This window comes from Ursus americanus, chromosome 6 (genome assembly GCF_024610735.1).
Source record: "Ursus americanus isolate L20-20 chromosome 6, mUrsAme1.1.p, whole genome shotgun sequence".
NCBI classification, from domain to species: domain Eukaryota; kingdom Metazoa; phylum Chordata; class Mammalia; order Carnivora; family Ursidae; genus Ursus; species Ursus americanus.
In genome coordinates this window covers 53,605,840-53,618,856 of record NC_142132.1, presented here as the reverse complement: position 1 = coordinate 53,618,856, position 13,017 = coordinate 53,605,840, and the positions used below count along the sequence as shown (strand labels likewise).

Here is a 13,017-nt window from a genome sequence, read left to right as displayed (position 1 = left end):
GGCGAGGAACCTGTGGGGACTGCGGTGCTCCTGTCCTGCCATTGGCATTGACCTGTGGGGACTGCGGTGCTCCTGTCCTGCCGTTGGCATTGACCTGTGGGGACTGCGGTGCTCCTGGCCTGCCGCTGGCATTTACTTCCTCACCTCCCACTCTTCCCTCGGCTGCCCGCCCCGGGGGTGCTGGGTGAGAAGTCCCCAGCTCTTTCCAAAACAGCCTTCTTGTAGGGGCAACTGATTACCTTGCTGTGACAGGCGCCAGAGAGCTCCTGGGATGCCGTCAGCACTCCTGGAGTGGACTTCGTCCACTGGGCTGGAGGAGGTGGTTAAAGGCAGAGGTCACTCGGAGGCTGGCTGGAAACTCTGCAAGTGTGTCCCGCGGTCTCCCTGCCGTGCTTGGTTCAAGAAGCAGAGAGCCTCCCTGCACTGCTAATAGCCCTTGTCTGTCAGTTTGTGTGTTCCGTGGATACTGGTCCCTCCCAGGCCATATGTCCACCCTGGGATGGGGGTGAGGTGGGGGGCGGGGAGAAAAAGACAGAGCACTGTCCTGGTGGCACCCTTCATGTCTCCCAGTCTGCCCTGGGCCACCTTCTTGCCCCAGGGATCTGGTAAAGCTTTTTGGCATTGGTCCCCACCCTCTCTCTCCACTCGATTATCTTAATATTCACAATTGTAAATGGAAGCTTATGTTGACCTGGGCTCTGGGCTCTTCCTGGCTCTTATCGTTGGGGTATCGGGCAGCTCCAGCTGCTGGGAGAGAGTGGAAGGCATTATGTGACACGGGTGAGTGTGTAGAACCACCCCGAGCATCAGAGGTAGGCCTGACCGCCAGCCTCCCGGGCCCCTGGTGTGCACTTACACTAGGTACTCGGCCCCCAGGGGCCCCCAGCTCCACCTGGCTGCCCACCAGCTCCTGCCCAGGATGGGGCCCCTGCAGACCCTGGGAAGATGCATCGTAGTATGGGGTTCCCCAGAACAGCCCCTGGAACAGGGATTTTAAGTGCGAGCAGTTTATTTGGGAGGTGAAGAGGGTGGATGAGAGGGAAAGGCAGCCAATACAGGATGCCTTACCGAACCAGCTCCCACAGAGAGAGACCGAGCTTGACCTGCCTGAGGACTCTGGGACCCAGTGCGGAACACACACCTGAAGGGGACGGAACTGGGGTATTTATCCACCCACTTCTCTGTCATTGGTTGAAGGCTGCTCTTAGGGGGTGTTAATTACCTGTCACTTGCAGCCTGCTTCCTGGTAGAGGGAGGGTGCATGGGCAGGTCACTCACCAGCTAGAAACCTTGATGTGCCTCTTTGTGTTAGCTGGCACTCCTGGAACAAACAATAGAGACACGAAAAGGGTTTTCCCCTTCTTTACCTGAAAAATTAAAGTCCGGGCTACCTCCACACATTGCTGGGTCCAGGGGATCACGGTATGTCCCCAGGGCTGTCTTTCTCTTGCACTGTCTCTGGGCTCTGTGTGTCTGCCTGGCTTTATCCCAGGCAGATGTGGTCTCTCTCCCAGGTGTGGTCTCTCTCCACACAGCTGTCAGGTGGCAACCAGCAGCCCCCGACACGGTTGTGGCAGAGAGGGAACTTCTTTCTACCTTTCAGTCCTGGAGAGCCCTCACTGTCCCTGCCTGGCTCACATGCTAATCCCTAACCCAAACCAGCAGCCCGCCCTGTGGCATGGGACACTCCAGTCATCCCAGACCCAGTCATCGTGTGTCCATCATCTGTGGCTGGGTCAGGGCAGACAATATGGCTGGCCACCTCTCCAGAACAACTTGGCATGGAAGAGTGTTCCTCGGGGAAGGGATGCTGGCAGACGAAGCCCGCACGCCCACCCTACACCCTACTCTGAGGGTCAAGCCTTGACACTTACCAGGTGGACCAGGCCCTCCAGGATAGGGGTCCGCTTCCCTCCAGCCTCTGCTCTCAATCTCCCCTGCAGCCCGAGGCCAGTCGAGTTCCCTGAACCTGCCGTGTTCCCTCTCACCACACGCGTGCACTCACACCCTGACACACCTTACACTCTAGTTTAGGTACCACCTCCAAAAAGACTGTGCGACCCCCAGGCTGGGTTGTGTGCCCCTTGGTTGTGCCCAGGACGCCCTGGGACCCTCCCAGTGGAGCACTGTGCACGCTAAAGCAAAATGCCCGGTCCTCGTCTGCCCGGGGCCGGGGTCATCCTGCAGAGCACTCGACACGCAGGAGTGGCCCCATACACGTTTGTGGGACGGACACCAAAGAGAATGCATGTTGGCAGACAGCCCTGGGCGGAGGCTCGGCACACCCTGGTTCTCCTCCCTGCTCCCCACGGACTCACACCGCGACCTTGAACTACCTCTTCACATCCTCAGGCTTCCCTCTGCCCCTCACACAGCAGAGGCGGCACCTGCTCTCCTTCCAGCGAGGATCAGAACGAAGATCAGAGAAAACTCAAGTTAGCCTGGAGCCGCTAAAGCACTTTGAAAAATCCTTGCTTCTTGCGCTCGTCATTTCACACCTATTTATGTACATATGTATGTAGATACATTTTTTTTTTTACCTTTCAGGTCTTTCTTTTTTATAAAAAAAAAAATTTTTTTTGCATGTATAACTAATCTGGCTTTTCTCCCAGCCCCCCCCCCCCCCCCACTGGTTAGCAGGAAAATTAACCAAACATCCAATCCGGCTTAAAGCTTAGTCTAATCTGATGATTTAAACAGCCCCTTTCAATGATATTCTCTCTCCCTGGAATAAAAATGTGCAGTTTCCCGGAGAGCCAGGCATCTCCGCTCCTCCCTTCAGGGCAGCGTCTGGGAGGCTGGGGGCCGGGAGGAGCGTACGGTTTATGTTGCAGGTGTGGGCTGGGGGCCAGCCCTGGGCTGCGCTGGCTTGGCATCCGCGGCTGCCCATGACAACTGAGACCATCACAGGAGGATCCTTCTGCCCTGGCCTGTTCTGGACCACCCATATTCCCTTCTTTCCAGGGAGGCAGTAGAGTGTCATTCTGAGAGCACAGGCTGGAGCCAGTCCTCTCGGGGTCACCGTGAGTGACCTTGAGCAAGTTCTTTATTATCTCTGACCTCCGTTTCCTTCCCTGTATGTGCAGGACAGGTCAGAGGGCCTGTCTTCCAGGGCCGGTGCAAGAATGCAACAAGTCAGCATGTAGAAACATTCCGAAGAGTACTTAACACAAATTAAGTACTATCTGGGTGATTCCTATATGATGATGATGATTTTCTGCTCTTCTCCCTCCTCCCCCCACTGCTAAGTTTTGGGATAAGGAAGCCCAGAGGGTGGTCGCTTCATTGAAACCCTAGACAAAGCCAGTGAGAGCTCAGCCCTGTGGTGGGGGAGCAGGGACTTGCCTCGAGAGCCCTCCCGTCCTGTCCTTGAACCTCACAGCAAGATGAAAAGCAGCAATATCCACCAAGCATTTGCCCTGAGCTGATGCTGCCCCCTTGTACTCCGCACACGCCCCTCCCGAGACCCTCACAACCACCCCAGCAGGTGGATCCATTCTCCTCCCTGCTATACAGAGGCAGAAGCTGAAACCAGAGAGGTTGAGTCACTGACCCAAGGCCACACAGCTAATGAGCCAGGAGGACAGGATTCAGGCCCAGGCCTCCTGGCTGCAGAGTGTCCCTTAAGAACCTTCACCACCCCTGGCCTGGCATGGGAAGCCCAAGGGGATCCCTGACCACTTCTGGCATTCCCCCCTCCCCCCAGGGTTCCGATTCGTGTCCGCGTGCTGGCCTCGCTGACTGTCATGCTGACCATCTTCTTGGTGATGACCGTGCTGGTGAAGGTGGACACCTCCTCCTGGACCTATGGCTTCTTTGCTGTCACCATTGTTTGCATGGCGGTCCTCAGCGGCACCTCCACCATCTTCAATAGCAGCGTCTTTGGCATGACTGGCTCCTTCCCCATGAGGAATTCCCAGGCACTGATATCAGGTGAGAGCCGGGCTCCAGACAGCCGACCAGGTCAGTCTCCCTGGGGGTCACGTGGAGGACCCAGAGCTGAGCCTGCAGCGATCCTTCCAGAGCAACGAGCGTTAGCTCTGTTTCCACCATCTATTATTGGGTGACAAAGCACCCCAAAACTTAGTGGCTTCGAACAATAAACAGTCATTTCTTGGGCTCACGAATTTACAATCCGGGCAGGAGTGGCAGGGACAGCTGTCCTCTGCTCCACACGGCATTAGCCGATATAGCTCAATGGGGCTGGGGGACCCACTCCCGAGAAACTCAGCCGGGCTGGGGCTGGGGCCAGGGGGCTCCACTGTACCTCAGCACAGCTGGGTGGGCTTCCCCGAGGCACGGTGCCTGGGTCACCAGAGCGAGCATCCCAGGAGACCCAGGCGGAAGCATTATTTCCTCTCATGGCTTAGATGTGGAAGCCGTTTAAGGCCACGTCCACCATAGCCACGAGCCCACCTGGATTTGAGGGGAGAGAACACAGACCCACACGTACCAGCAGGAGAACATAAAAATCATCCTGTAAGAGGAGCAGGTGGGAGGGCAGCCAGTTGCAGCCACTTCTGGCAAACACATCCGTCTACCAAGTGCCTCTCCTGAAACAGCATTCCTTTCTTCCCTTCCTCCTTATCCCCTCGCCTTCTGTCCCTTCCCTTCTCTTTCCTTTTCCTTCCTCTTAGCTTCTCCCCCTTTTCTTCCCTTCTCATTTTATAGAAGACCTACTATGTGCCAGGGATTCAAAGATGAACAAGACCCAGCCTCACAGGAGCTGATAGCCTAGCAAATAAACACCTCCATGACCCTGAACTTTGGCATTCTCTGGAAACGCAGGTGCACCACTTGGGCCAACCCCTTGGGCTGAAGTTTGATGCTGATCCTAAGCCTGTGGTCCAGGCCTTAGCAGCTCTGTTCCCTCGCTCCGATGTCCCAGCAAGACAAAAAGGAGGTGGGTCAGTAAGAATCTGTGCTTTCGCAGAAGACCACCGTCCCTTAACGCAAGGCTGGGGCCTCAGCTGCTGCGTTCGGCGTCCGGGCATAGCCCTGTTGAGTGGAGGAGTGCTATAAGCATTTGCCCACTTGAGCAGAAGGTCACAAAGAATCTGCTCCGTGTCCATGAAATCATAACACCAGGCAGTATGTGGCAGGGATGACAAATACCTGGACAAGCGTACATCCCCTCCCCACGCCCGCACCCGTGCCAGACATCACTAATAGATCTGTATCTTTCCTCCTGAGCCTCCTGTCCCTTCTCAACTCAGCACTAGCGGTGTTCCCACCTGCACATCAGAGTTCAGATGTGAGCTCAAGTCTGTTTGCCATTTTGGACATAAGATTAGGCTTCTGGCTCTATCCAGGGAAATCCTTGGGTCTAAAGTAAAATAAAAGTGGACCCATTGTAAGTTTCTTGAGTACAATTAATATGGCCCTAGCAGGGCTTTGAGAAGAACATGCCTAGAAATGGCCCCTAAGCATTGGATGTAATCTCTTCTGTTACCGGAGTGTCAGAGAGAAGCGCTTGTCCCCTCATTCCCTCCATCCTGTGGGAGGATGTATTTTTTGTTATAACAGCCTTGCTGGCTACCTGTCTAGGAGCCAGTGACCAAACACACCATTTATGCTGGCAGGGGGCCCTTCAGACTCATCTGGCCACATGTGAATCTTCTCGAAAAGAGGAGTCACCTGTGAATTTTTCAGAAAGTCCATTATTGAAAAAGTGGAGAAGTCCGACTCTCACACTTCGGGATTGATTACCCCGGGCCCTAAGCCAGTGTTATCACTCTGCGGGGCGGGGGGGGGGGGGCGGCATCGGGCGCCCCTCACGCTGGAAAAATCCAAGGTGGCCCCAGCTCCCAGAGGCTCCACCACGGCCTCCCCAGCCCCCGTTGTTTCTCGTCCAGAGGAGCCCATCTGTGAATTCTGCGCGTGTCGGCATCCGAGGAACAATTCATTTGTTTTGTACTGATGTTTTTTTAAACCCCTCATTTGCATGTATTTCCATAACTGATGAGATAAAAGTAGGGAGTCATGAAGGATGAGCTCCCGGAGGCCTGGTTTGTTGTTGATGATAATATTGTAAATTCCCTACAAGTTGGGGAGAGAGGGAAATCAATAGGCAGTGATGTTAAGATCTTTTCCTCAGGGCAGCCGGCAAGTGTCTTACTCAAGTTGAGCTCCAGTTCTTACAAAACACCCAGGTGGGGATTACAGCTTCTCTGAAGCTGGCACCCTCTTGGCGAGGGGTTTACCCCGTTGTTGCAGCTTTGATGTAGGAGGGACAGAAATAGCCAAACACCTAATTGGGAATCTGAGAGCAGCTATAGGCACTTGTCTGTGCCGGGCACCGTTCTGAACGCTGTCCAGCTAAGAATCCTTTTTATCTTCGTAAGAGCCCTTGGATGTGGGTTTTACTAACATCCCCATTTTACAGATGAGGACATGGAGGCACAGAGAGGTTCAGGGACTTGCTGAAGGCACACAGCCGGAGGCGGTAGAACCAGGATTGGACCCAGATGTTCTGGTTGCAGAGTCTGTGCTCATTGTCGTCACTGTGCTAACCTTGATCTCTTTGCCGTCCTTTCAAATCCCGATCCTGGGCCCGCCCAGGCGAATGAAGCTCATGGGGGAAGGGGGGTGTTGTCCGTGAGGGCAGCGGGCTGTTCCCTGCAGAGCCACAGCAGTGTGGTGTCGGGCAGAGTGTGGGCGAGGCCCTCACCTGTCGCTCTCCACTTCTGCTCTGTGCAACACCAGGTAGCAAGTGTCCCTGAGAATCCGTATCCTGGTCCTCTAATGCGGGCGGACTCATTCATTCAGCCGGGCAGTGCAGCGTACTCGCCAGGCCTCGGGGGACAGAGAGGGCAAGTATTAGCCCCATTTTCCAGGCAAAGAAACAGAAGCAGAGAGGAGTAAATGACCTGGGGGCACACACAACACGTTTGACCTCTGAGTCTTGCCCAGCACGGGTTGACTACCCACGGTTGTGAGGGTTCGATAGAAAAGTAAGGCACCTCCCCCAGAAGTGACGGCCTGACCTTGGCAAAGAAGGGGACCAGCACTTGTTGAAAGCAGACTATGTGTTGGGCACTTTCCAGACATCTTCTCATTCAGTCCTCAAAGCCGCTGTGCAAGGCAGGCCTTGTTAGCCCCATTTTACAGATGAGCAAACTGTGGCTCCAAGCAGTCGCGTTAGCCCCCAAGTCGCCGTGAGGAGGCCTTGGGGTCAAGGGTCAGATGTACATCTGTTTGGCTCCCGGAGCCTTGGGTCCACTAAGTTGTGCCACCTTCTGTGTTGGTAACGGCGAATGGTGGTGGCACGTAGTCACATGGGTCACACGTTAAAGCCCTTGACGAGAGAGAACATTCCATGTGGGAGGGCGGTGGCATGCATGTGAGTGTGAGTGTGTATGTGTGGAAGGGTGTGATAGCACAGCGATGTGTGTGTGTGAGAGAGTGTGAGCGCGTGTGAGTGTGTGTGCATGCTCACATTCACGTGTGTATAGTGCCACAGCTCCCGTGGGGTGCGAGGTCAGTTCCGTGAGCTCGCGGGTGGGCGGCGCAGGGGTTCTGTAACTGACGGGGACTCCCTGGTGCTCAGAGCCGTGGGAGGGCCTATGCTAGAACATTCCCTGAGCCTGTGGCCCAGTTCGGTTGGTGGGTGGCTTAGGCTGAGGGCACGGGAGAGGAGCTCTCTGAGAAGTCCCGCCCCCGAATCTAAAACTGCTCACCCCGCCAGAAGGACAGTAAAGAGAGATGGAGGGTCCAAGGTCAGAGGTGAAGGTGAAACTTCAGAGGGCGTTTACCCCTCAGGCAGCAGCTCCTACAAGCCCATCGGTGGGAACCGGGGCTGGGGCCTGACCTCCAATACCCTCTTGGGGGTGGCTGCCGGTGAGAGCTGCAGCATCTCGGTCAGCAGCAAGTGCTCTTAGCTCAGTTCCATGAAGGCTGAGCGGCAGGGGGCGGGGGGCAGGCCCGAGACTCGGGAAGGGGGGCGCAGCCCACCCATCTCCGCAGCGCCCTGTGCTCTCTGCAGGAGGAGCCATGGGGGGCACCATCAGTGCCGTGGCCCTGCTGGTGGACCTGGCGGCATCCAACGACGTGACGGACAGCGCCCTGGCCTTCTTCCTGACGGCAGACGTCTTCCTCGGGCTCTGCGTCGGGCTCTACCTGCTGCTGCCGCGGCTGGAGTACGCCAGGTGAGGCCACCTGGCCCTCAGGTGTCCCCCCAGCTGTGCTTCCACCGCCCGTGACCCGCTCGCGATCTTCCCTTATCTGATCGGGGGCGCGGCTGCCTCCTCGCTTACTGCGCATCTCCCCACTGCGGAGAGAGCTCCCCCCGGGCAGAAATGGGTGGATTGTGTTCACTGCCGAACCCCAGAGCCTCAAGCGATGGCTGGCTCATAGTAGCTGCTCTGTAAATTGGCCAGGCCGACGGATTTGAGAAGCCGGGTTTGTGCCGCACCCCCCCCCCCCTCCAGCGGCTGGAGTCTGCCAGGTTTTGGACAGGGAGGCCAGGTGCCGCAAGAGGGACTGAGGAACAATAGTGACAAAGGACAGCTCCGCTGGCGGAGCGCCTGCTGCTTCTGCACGGGGCTCAGCCCGGCCTGATGGGCCATCTCTCATCTGGGGCTCACGCACCTGTTCCTCACGGCTGGCCCCGTGCACACGCGAGAACCCCGGCTCGGCTCCCCGAGGTTGAGCGACGTGCCTGGCTGAGCCATGGCCCGTGGGCAGCAGAGTCGGGATTCCACTCTGACCCCAGAGCTGCGTTGTACCCACTGTCTCCCCAGGCCTCTCTCCCCGCTGGGGGACCTCTTCTCTCACTTCACCTTCTCTCATGCTTTCTCTCTCTCATTCCTCCTTTTTCTTTCGTGCTTCTTGCTGCTTTTTGAACAACAGTCCTTAATTTTTTCTCGCATTTTATTCTTTTCAAGGCATTTTCAGATCCATTATCATGTTTGATGTAGGAGAGGCAGGAATTATTTGCCCTGTTCTACAGGTGAAGAAACGGAGCCAGAGAAGGCCGGGGGACCAGGCTGTGGCTGCACAGTGGGCGAGCTGGCAGGGCTGGGGAGGCTCAGGTCCGGTCCCTGCCCTTTTCCCCGGGGACGCATGTTGCGTGGCGACGCTGAGCTCAGCCGGTTACGCCTGTGGTCTCTCCTTCACTTCTTGTGTGACAACTGTGTGCAGCTGTTACTGCCCTTCCCCATTTTATAGATGAGGAAACTGAGGCTTTGTAAGTTAATAGATGTGCCTAGGCTGCTCACCTGGTGAGTCGCAGGCTGGGGTTTGAATCCGGATTTGTTTCCACAGCTGTGCCCTTTGCGCCATGTTTGAGTCACGGAATGGACAGAAGGCAGGAGGGTCCCGGCACTCCTTCTGCTGTTTCCCTGTGTCCTGTTTCTTGGTGCTTCACACGGGTCTGTCTCCAGTGGGGTGGCCAACCTTCCCTGTTCGCCTGGGACTGAAGGGGATCTCAGGATGAGGGGCTTTCGGTGCTAAAACCAGGAAAGTCCCAGCAAACGGGGACAGTCGGTCACCTTAGTTTCCAGTCTCACTTTCCAACTGAAATCCTCACAAAATCCTTCCTAACTGAGCCTGTGAGATAGAGAACACCCAGGGGCTAGGCTGTCCCATGGAAGCTTCTCCTTCTTTGCTGATTAAAACTTCGGTCAAGACTTCTGGGTTTACAGAAACACGTCTGAGGAAGGAGCTTTGGAGACAGCCGTGCTCCTGGGGCTGCTCAGACTAAATCATAGTTAAAAGGGAGCCCACGGGCACTGCCACAGGAGGAACGGAGCTGCAGGCAGTGTGGGCGGCTGCGGGCTCGGGGAGGGCGGCGCAAGACAGACGTGGAAGAACTTGATGAGGAAGAGTTTTGACCAGAGGAACTTGGGCTGGAGCCATCTCGGAGCTGACTTCAGGCTGGGACCTGCCACTGAGCAGAGGGGGAAGTAAGAGTACTCCTTTCCCTAAATAGCGGTCGTGGAACAAGACAGAATTCAGGGCTGCAGTGCCCAGCTCAGTGTCACACGGAAAAGTGGCTCGGAGGAGGAGCCGTCCCACCGACTCGCTTATTCCCCGTAGGCGCTTAGGATGGGCAGCCTGGCAAGGGGCTCAGAAAGCCGTGGCTTCAGCATCCCTCCATCTTACAGAGGAGGAAACTGAGCCCAGAGAGGGGCATGCCTGGCCTAAGGGGAGACTGACACCAGCACCCAGCCATCATCAAGCTACTGTTCTCCCAACCCCACACCAAGCTTCGTGTTTGAGGTGTGGTCATGCAGTCAGCCTATGTCTCCTGGCTTTCAGCATCTGAGGTCCAGAAAGGTTGAGTGACTCAGGCAAGGTCACACAGCAAGATGGCGGGGCCAAGTGACCTGAGTGTCTTCTATGCTGGTGAGAGGAGCAGAAATTGAAAATATTGATAATATTCAGTGTTGAGGATATGGGGGGAAAGATACCTTTATAGGCTTATTAGTTGTAATTTTATTTTGAAGGGTTACTCTGTGCCTGGAGATTAAGCTGGAAACAGGCAAACATGGTCCTTGCCCCAGGGAGCTGTCTTCTATCGAAGGAGCCAGATGATAAACCATAAACTAACCCAATGATTATAATTTGTGGTCAGCGTTTTTGCAGAAAGCAATAACCATGTAGAGGTCAACAGGGCAGGTGACTGGAGAGGGGGCGGGTGAGTGGTACAGAGCAGAGACGATTTGGTCCTACCTATTTGGAGAGCAATATACTGACACCTATCAAAATTTTAGAGATACAAACGTTTTGACCCAGAAGTTCCTCCTCAAGAAATCTGCTCTACTGAAGTCCTAACATACAGGTGCAAGGTTGTACGTGTGGGAGTACTTATCGCTCCGTTATTTGTAGTACAGAGAAATTGGAGCTAACCTTAATGTCCGTCAGTAGGGGAGCGGTGAAATTGTATGTGCATACAGGGGAATAGGCTACTCAGCAGAGAGGCATCAAGTCACGTGTCTCCATGGGAAAGCGTGGCCACGACATAATTGTTCTAGACGCGATGCTGTGCGTGCATGTGTCTATCATAGTTACGCATGTTATTTGGGCTGTTATGTAATGCATTTACATACATTATTTATACAATATACTTAGGAATTGTCTTGTTGCAGAAAGTTTTACAATGTGTATAGTTTGAACCCACTTTTGCTTAAGAAACAGAACTAGGAACGATATGTGGGGGCGGGTGTTTACACATCTGTGGAGCCATAGCCACCAGATTTTTAACCATCAGACTCCTAAGGAGTGAGACCAGACAGAGGTGGCAGTCCTCATTCTACTCTCCCATTTTCCTTCTGTATTTTGGGTTCATCGCATCAAGCTTGTGTTATTTTTGTAATTTTAAACATTTACATTTTAAAATGCTATTTTATATCCACCTCTTCCCCAAAGCAAAACAAAAACAATGGCTCACCACGTGGCAGTTAGTGCTGCCTCCCTGTGTCCCTGCTCAAGGCACGGTCACCAGCAGTTCAGGCAGCCCCAGGATGGGCAGGGACTGTGCGGGCCTCCCCGTGGCCGCCCCAAGACACACATGTCTGAGGGCTTCCTGAGGCTTTATCCTCATGCACCAGGCCTGTAGGTCTCCTGCCGTGTCCCTGGAAATCCCAGGTGACCCTGCTTTCCGGAGCTCTCTGACCATGAGCCCTCTCCCCCCCAGGTTCTACCTGAGGCCTGCTTGGCCGGCCCACGTGTTTTCTGGGGAAGAGCAGCCCCCCCAGGACCCCCCCGGCGCCCCTTCGGCAGCCCCTGGAGCCCACGACTCCTCCATACCACCACTCCGCCCCATCCTCGAGAGGACAGCTGGCCTGGGCTTCTGTGTCGTCTACCTCTTCTTCATCACCAGCCTCATCTTCCCCGCCATCTCCACCAACATCGAGTCCCTCGACAAGGGCTCGGGCTCGCTGTGGAGCACCAAGTTCTTTGTCCCCCTCACCACCTTCCTCCTGTTTAACTTCGCCGACCTGTGCGGCCGGCAGGTCACAGCCTGGATTCAGGTGCCGGGGCCCAGGAGCAAGGTGCTCCCCGGGCTGGTGCTCCTCCGGACCTGTCTCCTACCCCTCTTCATGTTCTGCAACTATCAGCCCCGCGTCCGCCTGCACACGGTGGTCTTCCAGTCTGACCTCTACCCGGTGCTCTTCACCTCCGTGCTGGGGCTCAGCAACGGCTACCTCAGCACCCTGGCTCTCATGTACGGGCCGAAGATCGTGCCCCGCGAGCTGGCCGAGGCCACGGGCGTGGTGATGTCCTTCTACCTGTGCTTGGGCTTGGTCCTGGGCTCCGCCTGCTCTGCCCTGCTCGTGCACCTCATCTAGAAGGGGCCGATGGCAAGAACCTCGGGGCCGAGCGACAGACACCCGGGAGCCGCGGTGAGGTGGGGAGCGAGTGCCGGGAGGGCTCGGGCAGCGTGCAGGAGAGAGAGCAGCTGGGCCCGGTGCGGGACCGAGCGCACCCAGGCCTCCCCTCTCCCCTGGGGAGCTGGCAGCCATGCCAGGCACACATTCCAGACACTTTAAAGAGCTCTCCTGAGACCTCTGAAGGAGACCAAAAGACATCCAAATGGGGCACAGTTCCCACAGTTACACGGGGACAGTGGGCGTGCCAAGCACTTTTCTAGCTGCTGGTTACATCCCTCCTTGTTTTCTAGCCTCTTATGAACTCCATCACCAGTGTGGAGTCTGAGCTGTTACAAGGCCAGGGCCAAAACCCAACCACAGGCCCTTTGCCTCTCCCAGCCCTCCTCCCTCCAGGGGACAGCAGGATGTGACAATTCCCAGCCCTCCCTCTCCAGGGGGTTCCCCTAGAATGGAAATGCCTTGGAGGGGCACCTGGTGGCTCAGTCGATTAAGCGTCGGACTCTTGATTTCAGCTCAGGGCTTGATCTCGGGTCCTCTCGTGAGTTCAGGCCCCACGTAGGGCTCCACACTAGGCATGTGGAGCCTACTTTAAAAAATAAAAAAATAAATTAAATAAAATAAGGAAATCCACTGGAATGGCCAGTTCTCGGGCCCAAGACCCAACGCTGTACAGACCCCTGCT

At 55.7% G+C, this 13,017-nt stretch overlaps 1 protein-coding gene across 5 annotated transcripts in view; it reads left to right on the top strand.

Annotated features, from left to right (window-relative positions):
• The window catches only part of SLC29A3 (solute carrier family 29 member 3), a 51,358-nt gene that overhangs the window by 27,126 nt on the left and 11,215 nt on the right, over nt 1-13,017 (top strand). For 3 of the 5 annotated variants that reach the window (XM_087863054.1, XM_087863052.1, XM_087863053.1), the window contains exons 4-6: nt 3,707-3,933; nt 7,985-8,147; nt 11,639-12,965. In XM_087863054.1, coding sequence (XP_087719180.1) covers nt 3,707-3,933; nt 7,985-8,147; nt 11,639-12,293 — 1,045 coding nt within the window. In that variant the 3' untranslated portion in view covers nt 12,294-12,965. Of the gene's footprint in view, nt 1-3,706; nt 3,934-7,984; nt 8,148-11,638; nt 12,966-13,017 lie in introns of those variants that run through there. The other 2 variants (XR_015724831.1, XR_015724830.1) reach the window with 1 other exon arrangement.